The sequence below is a fragment of the Zonotrichia albicollis genome, chromosome 3, assembly GCF_047830755.1.
Source record: "Zonotrichia albicollis isolate bZonAlb1 chromosome 3, bZonAlb1.hap1, whole genome shotgun sequence".
Classification (NCBI taxonomy): Eukaryota; Metazoa; Chordata; class Aves; order Passeriformes; family Passerellidae; genus Zonotrichia; species Zonotrichia albicollis.
The window spans coordinates 24,666,309-24,686,273 of NC_133821.1; the positions used below are offsets into that span (position 1 = coordinate 24,666,309).

At 38.1% G+C, this 19,965-nt stretch overlaps 1 protein-coding gene across 13 annotated transcripts in view; it reads left to right on the plus strand.

The window, feature by feature from the left end:
• EHBP1 (EH domain binding protein 1) overlaps nucleotides 1-19,965 on the plus strand; it is a 206,110-nt gene that overhangs the window by 109,966 nt on the left and 76,179 nt on the right. For all 13 annotated transcript variants that reach the window (XM_074536969.1, XM_074536971.1, XM_074536972.1 and 10 more), the window contains 2 exons: nucleotides 16,235-16,413; nucleotides 17,042-17,090. In XM_074536969.1, the coding sequence (XP_074393070.1) occupies nucleotides 16,235-16,413; nucleotides 17,042-17,090 (228 nt within the window). The remainder of the gene's footprint in view (nucleotides 1-16,234; nucleotides 16,414-17,041; nucleotides 17,091-19,965) is intronic.

The window sequence follows — 19,965 nt, forward strand, 5'->3', positions numbered from 1 at the left end:
CTCTGTACAGACTGTTAATAAAGGGGAAAAAAAGGTTAAAAATATGTTTAAAGCAAGAACCCTTTCTGATACAACTTAAATAGTTTTATGTGTAATTAGATATACCAAATTTATTTTTATCTCAATAAAAGAGGGCATGCAAATGTATTTTACTTAGTGTCAGTATTGACAAGAGCTGTTTTGCAGTTTAGCAGATAATTGTGTTAACTCCTGAATGATACTTCATAGTTTGTAGTAATGAGTAATGCATAGAATTTAGATACCATTAATATGTCTAATTCAGACAAATCACTTTGAAAGGCATGTGTAGGAAAAGCTTTTAAAGTGTGAATGAAATCATGTGCTCTGGCTCAATGAAAGGGATTTAAAGGAGCTAGCTAGAAACTAAAGCCGTTAAGGAAATCACCTTGTAAATGTTACAAAAAGTATTGGTGAGCTTAATATATTAGCTCAGCTTGAATATTTAAAAGCCTGATTAAACACTCGCTGATTAAATGCTTACACCACTTTAAAGAGAGCTATAGTGTAGAGAGGGCAGTCTCTCACAAGGGAAAAATAATTTGGATTCAGAGGATGTAGCATGGTGAAACATCTTCTAATACATCTTATCCTGCCTCTCTCCATACTCCTTTAGAGCAGAGCTTGCTGGGGTGAGCTGTGGGTTCCCACTCACAGCTGCTGTGCCACAGGATACTCAGTAGTTGTAGCATGTCTGCCATCCCCAAAATAAGGAGTATTTCAACAAACACCAACAAACAAACAACCACCCCCTCCCCCTAAACACAAATAAAATCAAAACAGAATAATTACCCCAACCCTGCCCCCCCACCCCCCACTGTTACCTGAGATGGAATATCTTGAAGAACACAGCTCTCCAGGTACTCCAGGTACTGGAAGCTTCATTACTGATTTTTTTACCTTGGTTGTAAAGGTAAAATTAAACATCCTTGTGATGTTTAATTTTGAGACTAGGAGCAACTTCATATACATGCATGGCATCTTTAGCACCAAGAGCACATCACTGTTGCTGGCATGGCATGGATTAAAGCCCATTGTGGCTGTAGAAAATCAGCTTTATTTCCCTGTGGGCTCAGTGTGGGGACCAGCATTAAGCTCACAGATGTGTGCACAAGTGCTCAAATTGTGCCTGCACAACTGGGGGAGAGGCTGTCACAGGCATGCAGCAGAACCAGAGCAATACATTGTGGAAGAACTTCTGACTGAATGTCTGATGCTATTTACATGCCTGGATTTTTGTAAGCATTCTTGAGACTTCATGCAGAGTCCACTGAAGGCAGGGAGAAGCTGAGGTCCTTTAGTTGCCCCTTAGTTGTGTTCCAGAGCAGTGAAATCTTTGCACCCAACATTCCCTGAATGGGAACTGGGGCAGGTTAGAGTTGTTTAACCCCTTTGTTGTCTTTTGTGTGTTGGAAAGGTGAGCCACAAGGAAGAGTACAGTCTTCTTTTCTTTGGTAGGCCAGCTAAAATCTTCATTCTCCCTGACTTCATCAACACCTCTGAGACAAGAAACTGTAATCTTAAAGCCTTGCAGGGGTCATGGTTCTTGTCTTGCTTCAATGCAAATACATCCTTAGAATCTCACTCAGCTAAACAACCTTTAAATTATCCTAAAAGGTTATACCACCGTAAATAATTATAAATAAAAGGAGTGTTCTATTTTTGTATTCTTTCTCTTTTTTTCCCCCAATTATCTGCCTTGTGTTTCATGCTTCTGGAACATAATGAAAGTAATTTTTACTTAAAAAACACATGGTCAGAATGCATTTCTGTTACTTCAAGTAAGCTTGGGGTGTTTTTTATATATTGAGAGAGTGCATATTTTCTTTCTGTATGTGTATGTAAATACATACAAAGGTATATATGTCATATGTATACCTTTATAACAATATATGAATATTGTATACATATATACCTTTATATATAACAAATATGTTTATTATCTACATTCAGCCTTTCTAGAAAGTGAATTCAGACACCAATTAGATACAGATGGCTTAACAGATAATCATTCAAGTGCTTTATTCTAGATCTGCTTCCTAATTCAACCATATTCGGTAACACCACGAGCCCTTTTCTTACCATTGCCAAAGTGCTCTTAGGAACTCTGTGAAAAGCTTTGTTTTTATCACTGTAAAGCAATGCTGCAGAATTGATGCTTTTCTGAAGTGCTCTCCTGCCCCTCTGTGCTATTGGTAAGTCATCTATCATGGTTGTCATTGGCAGCAGTGACTCAGTAACATAATGGTATTCAATCTTCTGTTGGGACATGGATGTGTAGATCAGAACCCAGTCAATAGGCTTACATGTAAAATACCATGGCAAACCAAATATTGTGCAATGCTCAATGTGGTTGTAACTGTAACCACAACTTTTTCACTCTACCTAAAATGCTAATGGAATATTACACTTGGATTTAAAAAAAAAAAAAAAAAGACTAAGAAGAAAAATTGCTTTTGAGGGGTTTTCAAGGAAGGAGTTTTCTCTGCAAAAGCATTTAACTATTTTTACATTTCTTTATAGCAACAAGATTAGACTTTTATTAAAAAGATGTTTGGGGTTTTGCCTGCTAGAATTAGGTTTTCTTTTTGGACAGTATCCTTTCTTGTGTTTACATACTTACCATTGTTTTCAAATGTAGGACCAGAATGTGGCATAGGTGTGAGTAATTGGGAATAGTAGAAGATAATTCCAGTGAGAGCCTCCACATTTTTGAAATGTTATTCCATTTCTGGTCTCCTTGGATACATAAGTGCTTGATTTAAACTCACAACCTGTCTTTTTTTGCAAGCATTTAAAGAATCATAGAACCCATACAACACATGGGACATTACAGGGTTTGCTTCAGAACACTTTCTTCTCTTTTGGAAAAGTGTTTCCTTACTTTTTTGGAGGAAGCCAGTACTGTGACTAGTCCCCAGACAAAAGAAATGTATTGCTCTGGATTTTGGGTCTTGTGTGTGTTTCTGTGTTTTGGATTTTTGAGCACAGATGAAGTGTAATTGGTCCTTTGTCACCTCGGTCTCACTTTCTCTGACAGTTGCTCTGCCAGCATTTCTTGCCCAATGCAGAAGAAAAAGAATAAAGGAATCAAGATCATGCAGTGGGCCTATCTTCTGACCAGATTTTAGCAATTTCACATCCTTTAACTCCTTGACATTGTTCTTGCTTCTGTCCCTGCATGACTAATGGACTCTGTGTGGATCCTCAAACAGGTGATCTGAATGGCACTGGAAAATGTGTATCTGCTTGGAACTATTTGAGAAATAGAGTCACATTAAAAAAAAGTTTAAAATGGGTTATTTTCATATTTATTGAGCAAAAAGAGAGTAGGAGAGATCAAATCCTACTGTAGTCTCATTTTGTTTTGTCCTTCTCATCTTAAAGGATTCTTCTTAAAAAGTGGTGATGAGTATGGCTGTGAATTGTAGGTTTAGATTCCATAAGAATTGGCCTCTTTTTGTAGTCAAGTTAGTTACAAATATGTTTCTTCTGTCTGACTTAGGACATAAAATACCTCTGTAGTGTTCCATAACGTAGGGGCAGAGATAGCATTCCTTAGTCTTCTTGGAGCTTCTTGGTTTGACTTCTGCTCTGAAGAATCTTCTGAACAGCCAGGCTCTACCAGCAGCAGAAGAGGCTTTGGGAGACCAGTGAGACCCACCTTGCCTACCTAAACTCCTCTTTTGAGAGTCCAGGGCCCTCCCCTTCCTGCTTCCTCCCACCCACTCCCAGCCTTGCAGAAGGGATTGTTAAGTACAGCACCTAACACTGTCAAGGTTTTATGAACAGGAGAAAATAAAAATCGTTGCTAAATGACTTTTTAGTATTTGCATGTCTTAAAGAAAAAAACTTCTGTGAATGTAACTTGTTGAGAAGCTAAACTGTGACTAAAGCAGCATGCACACTATATATTTATCAACTTGTCATTCTCCCACTAGAGCTTCAGCACTTCTGTTTGAGTGCTCTGTAAGTTTTATTGTAACTGTAGGAAAAACTGCTCTTTGAGCTCCCCTCCTGTACAGCTGTAAAGGTAAGGTAGATGTTAATCAAATGATGTTGCTGTGCTTTGTTCCCAGTCATGTCTTGGCTGATGCTTCTGCTGCTGAGCGTTGCCTAGAAGTGTGAAAAGCTTGTGTTTTTAAGATGATGGATCCTGCACCTTTGAATAATTTTTAGCAGTTCATGTAGCTTGGAACTAATGCTCAGTATTGGAACAAACTTTGTAGATGCCACTGGAAGCTTATTTAGAGCAGTTGACTAATTTACCGAAGTTTGGGAATTGCAGCTGGTTTGCTGTGTTACCAGAGCTTTCCCTTTACATTAACTTTCTCTTCCCTTTATTCTCCCCATTTCAAAGACTGTCATAATCATTTAATCTCTCGTTATGCAATTAGATGTGTTGCTACACATTTATTAGCAAACTTACTGTCAGACTAGTAGTAATGCTGTAATTTACACTTCCCAAAGCATGGAAATTCCTGTGTAGGAATGAAGGCTCCCTTCTTTTCCCTCCTCCACCTATCCCGAGGTGGTTGTGCAGTGAAAAGTATTGCAGGAGACTTGAGATGTGTGAGTGATAAGTGCTCTGCATGTTGTAACAGCTGGACATGATCAGACATGTTAAAGATGATGTATGAGGCTCGTGTGAGTTTTGTGCATTTGTGCTGGCTGAAGATTTATCCTGTGTAGTTCCTTTGGGCTTCTCTGATAAGTCTCATCCCATCCCCCCGTGCAAGAGAGAGCAGTTGATACCTTCCCCCAGTGCTCCTTCTAGTAACTGACTGAAAGACTGAAGTCTTGTGGTGCAGCCCTTCTGTCCAGGTGTTCCCTAGTTCTGCCTGCAGATGAGTGTTTGGAATCACAAGCTGCTCACACCCAGCACATTAATCATCGCATCATCTGGGGACCAATAGAGAACCTGGCAGCAATGCTTAGTTTTCCTTAACACACCATGTAAATGAAGTCCAAAAGGCACTTGAAATGTAACACTTTCTTCCATTTGTGGAAGCTCAAAGGCATAACTCCTCTTGAGGATTTTAATCCAGTGGACATTAATGTATTGGGGATCCAGTGATGTCATCTATCTGTCACTGGGAGTTAATGACAGTTAATGCATGGATTAATGATTGGAACAGTGTTGAAAGACCAGGGAGTCATGAATCCATATCTCTGATACTGCCTTAGAAGTACAGACTCCAATCAGAAATGCCTGTGGAGTTGTCTGTTCAGGAAAACCCATCAGGCCATTCATTATCTGGGTCCTGTGCTCATGAGTATTGTGCACAGTACAGGTGTAATAGTGCATGCTAACATCCCTGTCTGGTTCTTCACATACCCTGTTGTGGCAGTACCCTTCTTTTCTCTTTTAGCTTGGAATACTCCATGTACATACGAGCTGCAAAATTTGTCCCTCAAAGTTGAAATCAGCGTTTTGTCTCAAATCTTTTAATAATATGATATTTGCCATATAATCTTTTGCTCAAAGTGTTAATTTTTTTATTTAAATCACAAAATGTTTTTTGTTTAGGGAATTTAAAACAAGGAAAAGGAAAGAGCTGCTGAACAAATTCTGTAGTTCCAAATATCAAGCTAATTTTTAAAACGTTAACATAAGTACTATATCGAATTAATGAAACAAAGCTGTCTTTGTGGACAATGTACTAATACTTAATTCAAAATTTTATGGAGTAGATCCTAGGGATCATTTAGGAGTTTTACATGTGTTTAAAAAAATGAAACCCAGAAGATCTGACTGCTGTGCATTTGCTGTAACACCCCTGGAACGTGGCTAACGCCCAATTACTGCATGCTTAGACTTGGATGGGAATTACAATTGAGCTGTAAAATATTTTGACAGTTTCCAACTGTTGTGTGGTTATTAGCCAGGCATCATAAGAGAATGAAATTCAGTGATTTGATTAGGTTTGTATCATGATCTGCTTAAACAAGGACTTTCAACATAAACATGTAGTGTAAAGTGTTAATCAGAGGCAGTATTTAATTATTACCAGCTTTTCTCGAGTTCTGCAGGAGAGAATTCCTCTCTCCCAAAGATTTTGATTTCTTAAATGAGACTTGCCATACCTTTATGCTTCAGCTTTTCATTTACAAGCTTTTACTTGTTGAGTGCTAAAAGCATAACCACACCAAATTTAATTTGTCGCATGAAAATTGTGTGTATTTTTCAAGAGGATAGATTTGCCAGTGTTGAAGCTAGAATAGCTTGTGTTAATTACATATTATAAAACAAAAAGGACATTTTCATTTAACACGTATTTCTCCTTTTAGCTGAACAAGTCCTAGCAATTAGCAAATTTGAATAATGTAAGCATTCCTGGAAAAATATATGTTAAGCCAAGTGGCACTTGAATTGCTGTTACTTTTACATGTATTTTTATTTTGAAATGAAACTAATAAAGCAAAAATATTCAAACTGCATGCAAATTAAGCTCCAGATTGTGCTAGTCTTGTTATGTTCATTAAGCCATTGAATCCTTGAGTAGTGGCTGTTATTCCATGGGGACTATTCACAGAATAAGGTACTATTCAGAGAGGTAAAGATAACAATCTGCCTTCACACTGCTTAAATAGTGCTCATTCTGTTGGGCAACTAAAGCAAGAATATTCAAGCCTGTCATTCCTTAATTTTTCACTTGCTTTATTTAGTAATGCTTTTTTGTTTTCTGTGTTGCTTATGAGTGGTGCTTGAGAGTGAAGCATTCTGTTTCTGGTAGAGAAGGCATTTTCAAGTGTTGTCATCCTGTTTTTTTTCTTTAAAAAACCCTCTAAGGTAATCTTTGTCTCTGAGTTCAGTCTGTGACATCTCTGCTGTGGCTGAGAGCTGATTTGGTTACCAGTGTTGCTTGCTGTTGCTGTTTGCCTGAATACCTAATTTCACCCGGCTGTAATTGGTGGAGTTTTTCTGACTGTTGTCCTGGGTTTGACCTGAACTCTCACCTTGCAGATGACAAAACCTTTGTAATGGTATGCTGGATTTTAAAGTGGCTTTGTGACGGTGGAAATGTGCTGTCTGGGAGAGAGCCTTCCTCTCTGGCAGTCCTCACAAGGAGCAGTTGGAGTGGTGGGCTTGTAGTCAGTAGCCAGTCTCCTAAACATCCGAGACAGCTGTAAACTGTTCAGCTGTAGAGTTTGTCATTTGGAGAGTGGTTAGTGGTTATTGAACTTGCTGTGTATTCAGATAGCTGTGTGCTGGGAAAAACCCAAAATACGCTGTGCTTTGCAAGATCTGATTAACATTGGGGAATTGGTGCATGAGTTGCTTATGAAAAAATAATATCAGAACCTCCACGCAAAGATTAATTTTTAAAATGGGAAAATGGGGTTTTTTGGTGGGTGGTTGAACTGAGAGGCCAGTGTCCGGTGTTGCTTGGTGAGAATTAGGGGGTTTCCAGCTTCCTTCCCGTGCAGCCAGAGCATGGAAGGAAGCTCTGCCAGCCTCCTGCTCCCTGCTGGCAGCATCCCATGTGAGCTGTAGGCTCTGTTGGTAAGAGACACAGATAATGTTGGTCTGAAGCACATCTGAAAGATCACTTGGTCTTTCTACTTGCACTAATGCTAAGTTCTCCTTTATAAAATGAAAAATTTTTGCAACCTGTTGTTAAACAGTAATGAAGCATCCATCGCCTTCCCAGGCAGTCTTGAGTGCTTTGTTTTCATTACACTGCATTAAAGATTGCTCCTCCTGATGTCTGACCTCTAGCAACTAAAGCCTGTAACTTTCTTTTGGCAAACACTGGTCTGGGATGTCAAAGGGTTTGCTTTCTTCTTTGGAATTTTACATGCTTGATGATTTACCATGCTACTTTCCTCTATCACTTGTTCATACCATAAATGACCTAAATGTGCTTCAGCTTTCTTAGTGCTTTTTTTCCCCCCCTCTGCAATTTTCTTTGGGCTCGTCTTCCTTACACGCTGCATCAGGGAAAACTGAATGTAAAATTTTTGATGTGGTTTTGTTGATGCTAAGTGGAGTGAGAGAGGCAGTCTTGATCTTGCAAGTTTTATTCCTGTCTGTACATCTCAGTACAATGTTTGTCTTTTTCACAACAACCTGATGTTGTTGACTTTGTGTTCAGCTTGAACAGACTGTTTTCCCCATATCCTTTTGTGAAGAGCTGTTACCTAACCAGTTCTTCCTTATCCTGCATTTATGTAAATGATTACTCCTTCCTAAGTTTCACTTGCAGCTATCGAATTTCATACTGCTTTTTTCAGATCTTTACTCCTTTTTATGTGATTGGCGTTCTAGTGCATTCGATGTCCATCCCAGCTTCTTGTCCAGTGCATTGTTCACCTTTCTAATTCAGACTTGCACTGAACCTAAGAGACACTTGCAGAACCCCTTTCAATGCATATTTACAAGAATCACCTAAAACTAGTCTTGGGTATGGTTGTCCAGCCTGTTTTGCATCTATATGAGTCTCATTAAGGCTCTGTTTTCCATGCTTCCATATGAGAGCATCTTGAAAGACAATTAAAAGAGCTCAGCTACATCTGTAGTCTCTTATATGATGCTTCTCTACTCCCTGCTTCCCTCTTGCAGAAGGAACTTGGAGTGCTAGTCATGATTTGTTGATGACAAATTAATTTGTTACTAGTCTTCTTTTAACTTTCATATGCTAAGAAGGCCCTTAATTATTTGTTCCACCTCCTTTTCATTTGCTTGTCTGCGTTCTTGCTACTTGTCCTTTTTCTTATGCTTTTAAAGGCTAGAAGGAAATGTAGTCTTTTCCTACACTTCTAATATTCTCTCCTGTGTTCAAGTCTCCAAATTGACTATTCCTTTCGGATGTTGTTTCATATTGGTTGTTCCAGGACCTTAGGATTACATTAAATGTGTTCAGCTAATCTGAAAGCTTCTGATTTATCTAAGCTGTTTCCACATGGGGCTGAAATCTGACCTTTGTGTCTGTATGAGTAATGCAAGTCTTCAACTTCCATCTGATTTGTACAATAAGGACAGATGTAGAAAAAAAGTACTGAGCATTTCAGATGTGTCCCCATCATCTATGGACAGCTTCTCCTTACCACTGAGGAGGGAAGCAATACTTCTGTTAATTTCCTTCTCATGATTGTTTACATAGAGTCAGCTGTCAATGCAGTAGTTTATCAAGGCAAAAACTTGTTTCCAATAAATTCTAACTTATCTCTTGCTGTCCTCAGGAGCTTTAAGAATATCCATCTTTATGCCTGGTGCCAGCTCATGGGTACCAGCAGCTCACAGGTACCAGCAGCTCATGCAGGATTGTAAAATATGCTTATTTTGTTTCCACTGTCAGCCAAGTGGAGTACTATGGCCTTCAGGGGTACTGTGACATCAGTACCAGGCTTAAAAATACTGAGCGCTCTAAGCACACCCAGAGATTGTTTTCCTTTGTTGCTGCAATACCTGCACAAATCTGGCATCTGTGTTGTCTTCTCAAGTATTTCAAACAAAGATTTCTCATGGGTAAAAGCTAATGCTTCCATAAATCTACCTATGGTTGGGCATTAATATAAATGATGCTGTATGTTTACAAAATAGGTAACTATAAAGTTTTGAGCAATGTCACCTTTAATGAGCCAACATCAGAAGGTTGCCTGAAAAAACCATGTCTGTTGAAATGTTCAGAAGAGTGGGATAATGACTTGTGTTTATTTAATGGCTCTGTAAAAAGAAATTCCTGCAAAAGCAACAAGAGTTCACTGTTTTTAGGAAGAATTGGCAGTGACTCTCGTTTTTAGTTTGCCTTGTGCTTTCTTTTAGAAGAGATTCTTGTGACCTTTTCTGACAAGCTCTAACACTTCCATTGTTTGCTGCAGGCCTTTGAAATGTGGCAGAGATAGCCTTGGGCCCAGGGAGGTGGGTTTTGCTAGTTCAGTTCACATTTAACAAAGTTAAAAGCTTTGAAAATTGCTATTCCTCATCTGTGGTTTAAGTTGCTTAATTCTGGCAACCTGCCCAAAACCCTGAACTTTCCCATCATGGCAGAGAGCCAGGGATTGTGAACCAGCAGCATCCTGGTGGCTCATCTGGGCTTCCAGCACAGATTACATGAGAGCAGAGCGTTCAGCCCACATGCCACCGGGACAACTGGAGGAAGGAAGGTGGACACAAGGAAACTGCCTGTCTTCTGAGAGCAGAAAAATGAGGCCCCATCCCTGCATGTCATCTGTTCATACTGTTACATTATAAATACGTGTAATCATCAGAGACCGAGCTCCGTGTTGGCTTCTGCTTAATGGTATGAGTTCCATAGCTTTTCTTGAGATTTTTAATTGAAAACACGGCGCTCAAGACAAAGATTATGCGACCTCAGGGAAGAGAAGCTAGGTGAGCCTCGGCCAATCCCTTTTTAATAGTTCAGTCTGAGAAGGAGATCACTGTAACTTTTTTCCTGGCTGTACTGACCATCAGGTGAAATTACTTCCGCATAAGTAACCAATTCATTATGTTGTCTGAGATTTGTTTCCCTTTTACCAGTTCATTAACATAATCTTCTCCTTGCAATTAGCTAATAAATTTAGGGCTTCTCAGCTTGGTGAGGTAGCTGCCCACACTCCTGTGCAGTCCTGTTCTTCTCTGCTAAGATCATCCACGGGGGAGGTTGTCATCTGGAAATAAATCGTCTGCCTCGCTCTTAATTGATTGCCATGAGCAGACAGCCTTGTGTCCTGTTGCGCAAACGAGGCAATTGTCCAGCAGTTGATGTGTTGTGAATTTTGGTTCTGAAGGTTTAGAGTTTAGTTCTGAATTCTTGGCTTCTATCATCCTTTTAATCCCTGACAATGAAAACCAAACCAAAATCCTAAAAGACTCGCCTAAGAAAATGTTACTTCATTGCTAGACAAAGTAAAAAGCAAAAGGAGGCTACCAGATAATTACAAAAGTTACAAAATTAAGTACTTAGCAGTAGCCTTTGTTACTGCAGTCTCTCCCATCTTTGTGCACTGGATGCCTGTAGGATATATACATGTGCACATTTCAATTTTATGATAGCATACTGCAATTTTCTACGAGACCACTTCCTTGGTGCTCAGAGTAAAAGTAACCAGAGGCAGCCATCTGCAGGCTTGCTTTCATTTCTTTGTCCAGGTATGGTTTGGAAAAGCTTTTTCCAGACTCTTGGCCATCAAAATATATAATAGGCAACTGAAAACCCTTTTGCATTAAATAATCAGATCTACTTGACCAACTGCTAACTTGAGGTGTGTTCCAAGGATTTCACCTTCCACATTCAAACATGAGAGCATCATGTCAGCTCAGGCAGATGTTTAAGTGTTGGGTTATGATTGAACATGGCCTGGTTTGGTTGTGCCAAAATTAAACCTGTAAAATGATAAGCAATTTAGACCTTATGCCTAAGGCTTTTGAGATAAAAGTTTGTATTTTATTGCATATCCACATTAGCTGTAGGCACAATCAGAAGAGTGAGGAAGGCAAAGTTTTAAGATGTCTGCTGCTGCTGAAACCTGGAGGTTACCTAAATGCTCATTATTAATCATATATAGGAAATAAATTCGGTGCAACTTGTGTCCAGCAGCTGGGTTTTCATATCTCGTTCATTTTTAGGGACAGTAGGAACCAGAGACATTTTGCACCATGCAAATAAGGAGCACAAAGTTAAAGAATGTTCTCCTAAACAGATCAATGTCTTTATCAGAGTAACAGAATAGCAGAACTAACATTTCTTTCATGAAATGTGCATTTTCTAATATATGCATGATCTTCCCTTATTAGAAGCAAAGAGCAATGCCATTTGTATTTTGATGTGTCATTAAATTGTAACCTGCTATGTAAAAAATACATAACTACCCTAAGTAAAGAACATCTCAGCACAACTGGGTCATGAGGATGTTTTCTCCATTTTTGGAATAAAACAGAAAGCTGTTCCATTCTATCTTTGCAGACTTTTTCCATATTGTATTTGAAATTCCTGATACCACTTCTTGACTTACACCCAGACTGTTCTACAGCCCAGACTAAACAAAATTGAATGCATGTTGGACACATACAGACCTTGTCAAAGGCATAAATTCTATTAAATGAGCCATATTCAAATTCTGATACTCCCAGGCTAATGTGACATTCCTATGGGTGAAGTCCTATGTTGTTTAAAAACCAAAATTTTAGAATATCATTTTGAGGGTATAAAGTTACCTGTTTGACTGAAATGTATTTGGTGTCTTGCTTCTATTGCACCTTTATACAGCTTTTCAGACTGTTCAGTTCAGCTGAGTTTCCTGGGCTTCTACATCCAGCCACATGCTGCACATTTTCACTCACCTACTTGTGCCTTACTTTCATTTACCTTACCTTGCATTTTAATGGTTGCACAATTTTCTGTGAGCCCAGACAGCGTCGTGGTTTTGATAGGGGTACGGGAAAATCCCTTTTATTTTGCTCAGTCAAATAAGTTAGAGGCCAGTGTCTGTACTTGCCTTTGAGGGAAAAAAACTTGCTTGTTCATTGTTTGTAGGTCTTCCCTATTCTGACTTTCAGCCCTATCTCAATCTGAGAGAGCTCAATCTGAGCTTCCTCTCCTGCAGTTGATTACCAGTCCTGGGTGGTTGTCTCAGCTCCTTTCCTCTTCTAGGAGTTGTGTTCATTCATTAATATAAAACCCAAACCATGTAAGTGTTCCACCTAGATTACAAATTTTTTTTCCCCTTACTCCTCTCAGCATCTTTCTCTTATGGGCTTCAACACTCCTGCTTTCTTTAAACACCTCTACCCCCATGCAACCTGCCTATAAGCCCTTGAGGCCCTCAGACTGAGCCCCTACAGTCTTCATCCTGGCCGTGTCACCGTCCCATAGCCCCATGTTCTCATCACACTTCCAGTCTTGATTTTCTTCTCATGAGTGTTGGGCTGTGTCAGAGATGCAACTCAATCCCTGCTGTATGAGCCATCACTGTGCCTCGTGCTGGGTTCCTCAGAGCAGCAAAACCAGCTATTTGAATATTTTTAAGTGTGGGTATGCAGCCTAATACTTGAAGCTATTGTCCTCTTGTTAACATAATGGTCTGATGGGATAATCTCCCAAGAGAAAAAATGCATACACTATAAAACATATCAGCTGAGCTTCCAGAATGTGTAAAAAGAAGAACAGAGACTTCAGGGCTTTTGTTGAGTGTGAACCTAAGATATCCCAAAGCCAATGCTGACTCCAGCTGATAAATCCATCCTCATGATCCTGCGTTTAGATCTGAGCCACCCTGTGAGGGAAAGCTCTGGAACCTCCGTGCTCGCCGTGCGCTGCTCCACGGCTGGACAGAAGCCAGTTGTGTTGGATTCCATGACCTGTTGATCAGTGAGCAGCTCTGGCAATCTGCTGTGGATATCTTGGCCTTTCTAGTGGCATTTCCAGCCGAGTTCGCAGGGACTTCGGCTTTTGAGCTCAAAAAGGCAAGTTGTGACTGCTGTGTCGTTTAGAAGAATTGTGTAGTCAGTGCTGAAAAGAATGATGCAAGAAAAAGGTTATTAAATTTTCATTTCATCTGATTAGTTACTACCAATCGTGTAGAGGTAGAAATAGGCACTTGGTAGTAATTGTGTTTGCACCAAGACAGTAATTATTATGTCCAACATACAAATATTGAAAGGAAATGTTTTGCATGATGATTTTTCACACACACATGAAAAAGAAACTAAAACTAATATTTGTAAACTCCTCTGAAAGCCTGTCAAGTGCTCGCACACAGTTCTGCCTTTTCTTTTGTATTTCCATTGTGTCTGGAGTTGAATGCTTTTATCATAGATTAAATAACGAAAGCTTTGACGCAGGTGGTGATTAGGAGCATAACATTGTCATGGTATTAACTTCACCTTTATCAAAAAACACGGACTAATAAGTGTGGAAAGAAAACCTTATACAATTTCTGCTTTATCAGGTAAGAGAAGAGAAGATTGTACGTGTAATGCACGTTATGCGTGTCCTAAATCTTCTGTATTCTGGAAAAAGTGCTTTTAGAAAATCTAACATAAGTGGAAAGAAAAACATAGAAAAAAGCTCCAGATTTTCAAGGATTCTGCAGTCCGTCTTTTTAAACATTGATAATTTTAGAATAAATTTTTAAATAAAGTATGAAATTCTGCCTAATTTATTGGTTTAATACTTTTTTATTTCCTTCTGTAAAATCTGGTTTTAAATTCAGTTACATCTACAGTTTGTTAGATAAGTAAAGTAATTTAAATGGCAATATTGCCTAAGGCAATTTCAGTGTTAACAAGAAAGTGTTTAGGTAGTGACTGGAAGATTTGCCATTTTTGTTGAGAGTTTCAGCAACAAGTATTAAGCCTTTATAGTTAACATTTAATATATCTGGTAAGTAATGCTCTATGATTTGAAGAAGTAGCTTTTTGCATTAATAATTTATTAAAATATCACTTTTCCACTATTTGATAATGTTGTTTTAGTTTTTTTTTCTCAGTGAATACATCTCTCAGTAGTGCTATTTCCATGTCTATAACTTGTAATAGGAAATATATTTTAAGTAACATAGCACCTTAAATTTGAGATCAATGATTCGTTACTAGATTTTGCTTCAAGTTGTAAAGAAAACAAGAGAAAAGCACCATCTTAATTACTTCACTGAATCTGAAGTAACAGCTCCTATGCAATATTTGTTTCTCTGATTAAAATCTTATGCATGGTAAAGTTTATAATTTATTGCTACTTTTCCTTCCCTATTTTGTATATCCCTGTTAAAGCCGTTAATTCAGTGTATTTGGAGATATTTGTCTCGTTGTTAATGGATTTGTTCATGCTGATTTGAATTGTTGACAGGATTACAAAACCCCTAAGCACTTTCTAACAAGTTATTTTGTACATATGATGTGGAGTTTAAAAAAATAATCTCAGCAAGGTATACCTTTTGCACTTTGCAAATGAGTTAGCAGTGCTTCTGTCTGGTGAGGAGCTAGTGTGTTTATGCAACAACTTTTTAGGGCTGATTTGACAGTAAATGAAAAATTACTTTCCCAGCTCTGCACTTTTTTTTTCCCCAGAAGCCGTGAAAACAAATGAGTTGATAGCAGCTAATTGCTGAGCACTGACAGGCTTCAGTCAAGGGGGGGCATCGTTGGTCTTTCACAAATAGGCAATAACAAGTAAATCCGTTTGACCATAAAGTGGCTGTGATACAGTAAATTACTTGCTCTTAATTTGTCTTAATTTGGGAACTCTCTAGCTCTAAAGTGCATCAAGAGCTTGTTTGTTTTGTATATATGCTTTAAATGATATTACATTGAAAGAATAGGGGATCTCAGTTCTTTCACTGTAATTCAAACATAGGATTTACATCAGTCACATTCTGCCTGTTTGATTAGATCTAAGAAGTTTTTAAAGTGGCAGTATTTTTCTAGGGAAGTGTGTATGTCTGAAAACAGCTGCTGCTATCAGAATGCTGAATTTGAGGAGCAGCGGATAGTCTGACAAATGCCAAATGCCTGAAGTGTTCTATTTTATTTCTTGCTTTATGCCCACACAAATGTTACTAAAAGAGTCAAAATAACTTTTTTTGGAAATGGTCATTATTAGCTAATGATGATCTAATGGTCGTTAGCTAATGACACTTGTTAGAAACCACCTTCTGACAAGAGTTTTCATCTGAAATTCCTTTTCCACATAGAAAAGCTGAAGCCTGGAAGAGGCAGCTCTTCGGGTTTGGTTGGAAGTGGCTGTTCAGAAACACGGTGCCATAATTACCTTTATGCAATTGCTCACTGGCACAGAAAGAGCACCAAAACTCTCCTCTGGAGCCTGTACCAGAGGAACTCATCAATCCTGTGTTGTGACTTCGATTGTGAAAGGGCTCGTGGGGATGCTTTTCCATGGCTGCATTTTGGGAAGTGTTTTCAAGGCTGTGTGTCACGGGCTGTGCGGGGCTGTGCTGTGTTTCAGCACGGGTGTTTCCACTGCTACAATTCTTGGCCTCTTCCCCTGTGTAGATCTGGAATCCTGTATATCTGCATCCTTGGGAGACAAGTGCCTAGGGCAACAACTGCAGATAATAACTCGCGATTTGTGTCTTTTGCAAGTTACAGTCATTGTAAACTGACAGCTGTGAAGGACCTAAACTCACATCAAAGGATACAGATCATCTAGTTAGGTCAATTAATGTTAATTCTCATCTTCCATTAAATTCTTTTATCTTCTCTCTCTTTTTTTTCTTTTTTTTTTCTTTTCTCTCTCTCTTTTTTTTTTTGCAGCCAAGCCCAATACCAAGTCCTGTTTTGGGGAGAAAGCCAAATGCCAGTCAGTCATTGCTCGTGTGGTGCAAAGAAGTTACAAAAAACTATAGGGGAGTGAAAATCACCAATTTCACCACGTCGTGGAGAAACGGTTTATCCTTTTGTGCAATATTACATCACTTTAGACCAGACCTAATGTAAGTGGTATACTCTTTGCCTGCATAAGCTAACTCTCATAGAAATACTGAACAATTTTTTAACTTGAAAATCAAATACCAGTGTGTTTTAGGTGCTGAACTGTTTTCACCCTTTGCTTTCAAGCAGGGAACCCTCCTTTCTAAGAAACCAGATTTATGAATGCTCAAACTTTGTGACCTCTTTGCTCTCCCTTGTTGCATAAACAATTATTTCTCCCCTCTCTGTGATTTGTTTTTCTTCTTCTTAATCTTATACAAAGAACTGACTTCAAGATGATTATGAGAATTGCGCCAGTGTTGAAATGAGATGAGAGGAATAAGCTCTTTGTATGCTGACAAGGACGGATTACCTCTGGTAAATTTGGTTGTCAAGGCTGGCCTCTAGTCCCTGCCTTAACTTCTTTTTTAGATGGAGAGCTTCAGGCAATGAAACATGTAATCGGTGTTTATTTATTTATTTATTTGTTCCTTTAATTTTCCACACTATTAGTTTTGTTGATTGAATTGCTGTGAAATTGCTAGTTACTGTATGATATTATTGTATGTCAAATTTTTAGATTTAGTTTGTTTTAAAACTGCTGCTTTTATCAAATACTGTATATACCCACTGTGCCATTTTCCCCCTCAGTGACTACAAGTCCCTGAATCCTCAAGATATTAAAGAGAACAACAAAAAGGTAAGAACTGCCAGGCAAAAAAACAAAACCCAAAACCAAAACCATAGCCTCAATTTTGACTTCACTGCAGGTTTTTATTAATTTTGGGAAAGTGTGGTTGTTTTGTAAGGTCATAACTGTGGCTCACAGAAGGAATTTGGCCTCCCACGGTTCAGATCGGATGTGTTATTGACTCGAGTTTGTCATGGTTTTAACATTCACAACAAGTGCAGGGCTGGCATTAGAGTTTAATATTTATATGGCCTACATTAAGTGTGAGAGTAGAGGAGGGGCCTGGCCAGCCTTCTGTGAGCACTGCTCTGGTTTTTCCTATCAGCCACGTAATTAAGAGAATGAAAAATGTAACTGCTCTTGGACTGTGGCACACAAGGCTTCTCTTGCTGTTGCTGTAACAAGGCTCTGGGAGCTGGCCACGGTTGATGTTGTTTTGATGGTGATTGTTATATTTTTAAAGATGGAATTTTACACCTACTCTTACACTGCATCAGCTGAATGAATTAGTTTGCACAACATGGGAGGTTTAGGATAAAAGGTGTTGACATATTCCTTTACAAATAAATTAAATGCTAGGAAAATAGTTAATAGCCTTGTGCTGTGCAACTGCTTTAAACCAGTCTTTGTAGGTGCAAGATGTAGAAAGTTTCTCTGGAAGAAGCAGGAATTCAGTTTGGGGATCACCGGAAGACTGTTTATTTCTGCTCACTATTTTAGATATGTTACAAGCTTCAGTTGGGCCCTAGGGACATGTTTAGAAATTACAATTTTCATGTGAGTCACTGATAATAAAATTGTTCCTGAAGATCATCTGAAAATTGTTTTAAGTATCTGCCTTCTTAAAGCTGTGATTTTATTTTTATACTGCTTTAAAAGGCACTAAATTTAACTGGGATGAAGGTATAAAAATATACTTTAAATAAATTACCAAGTTCAATATTATATAGCAAACATATCTACAATCTAGTATTATTTACTTACATGGAGTTTATGAAAGTGCTTTATTAAAATTAATTTTGTTTATATTTTAATGTACCTGCACACTTATGTGTTAAACAGGGAGTTACTTGTCTTTAATTTAGTACTTAAGTATTCTAAATAATGAAATATCTCTGAGCAGCTCCTATCTAATGAGTATTTAGCTGATGATTTTTTTTTTCATAATAATAGGAGGACTTACAATGACCTAAGTGGATTATCTGTGGCATCACAGTATTTTCTGTGACCATATGTTTTTGTACTTCAAGTTTTGTTGAGCGTCTGGCCTAATTAAGCTGGATTATAAAAAAGAAAGAATAGATTATTAATTAAAAACGTTAGCAGTATGATCAGTCATCTTTTCTTTGTGAAACTGTGATGGCAAACAGTGAACTTTTTAGCCTGTCTCTAACAGGATATAGTTCCCAGAATTGAAGAAATAGTGATTGTTATTATTGTGCAGTTTTTTTCTTTCATCACTTTGCCAGCCTTCGCCTGACAGCTACCCTGAGTATCTCAGTTGCTTCCTGCAGATTTATTTCCTGGTCTCACACAGTTCTGCCAGATAACCCCGTGTGCCCTTGGTTGGAGTGAATGCAGCACTGCCAACAATGGCTGCCTAGAAATTCCATGCAGATATGTAACACATTTGACAATGATTCCTCCTAACCAATTAAAATAACATCTTTGGATGAATAGGATGATTTTCTTTGTCTGAAGCAGTTCTTTTTCTTTTTTTCCAATGTTTTTCTGTCTCTCCCTCTCCCCAAAAGGAAAACCATAGATTAAAGGTTAACCCATAAGAGTATATATTTTAGAAGTGCATGACTTTGTTTGTATTTTAATTTTTAAAAAAGGAGGAAATCTTAAGATTTCTTAACAACTGTTTCAGAGCAAATATTGTGTATAATTAGGGATGGAAATGCACTCTTTAAAAAGGCATGTCATCAGAGGTTCTTTATAATACACACCAACCACTTGCCAGTTGGGTGCTGCCACTGATGCTGAATAAAAAAGGGTATTTACCTGTGACATCTGATCTTGGCCAATATGTCAGTGTGTTACAGAGTTGGGAAATGATTGGAATACTGCCTGTGGTGCTTGTGCTGATGGATCCCAATTGATGTCTGTCAATCAGCTTGTCAGTAAATTTAAAAAAAAGAAAAAGACTTCATTGGGAGATAGATAAATAGGCTTAGTCTCCTGAATATACATATATTTTAAAAATCCCAAATAACTACTACATTGGCATCAGTCTGAATTGGAAGGTATTTTTGGTGCACATTGGAAATTCGAATTTCTATCAGGAACAGCAGAGAAACCAGGATTATCTTTGAGAAAATTACAAACTTTACAGGGATACTTTCCCAGCTGGTCTAAAGAGTTGTGCTTCCAGTTAAATCTCAAATATAGCTAACTATCCATATTACCCTCCTAGTAGCGTTAAACAGTTAATTTGATATAATATGTCCATTTGATTATTATTAAATAACAATTAAATTTAAATTAATGGAAAATTTATTAAAATTACAGCATACTGGCACTATAGTTCCTAATCAACATTAGAAATATTTTGTCTCACTCATAACATGTCCTGCACATTAAAAATATAAGCTACTAAACAAGACTCGGGCTGGATCTTTGACAAGATGAAGGAATGAGAAGTAGAAGGGCACAACAGTATTTTGCTAATAATGAATTTCTGGTTTTAGTTATTGTTTAGAGAAGCTTGGTTCATTTATCATGTGGTGATATCTTTTGGATGTTCAATTGGCACTTCTTATTTTTATGATGCTCCCCAGTTCTTGGCCATTTCTAACAAATTCCTCAATACGTTTGAACTTGAGTGATCATCTTAATAAAATATCCCATTTTTAAAGGGAATTCTTTTCAATTATACATT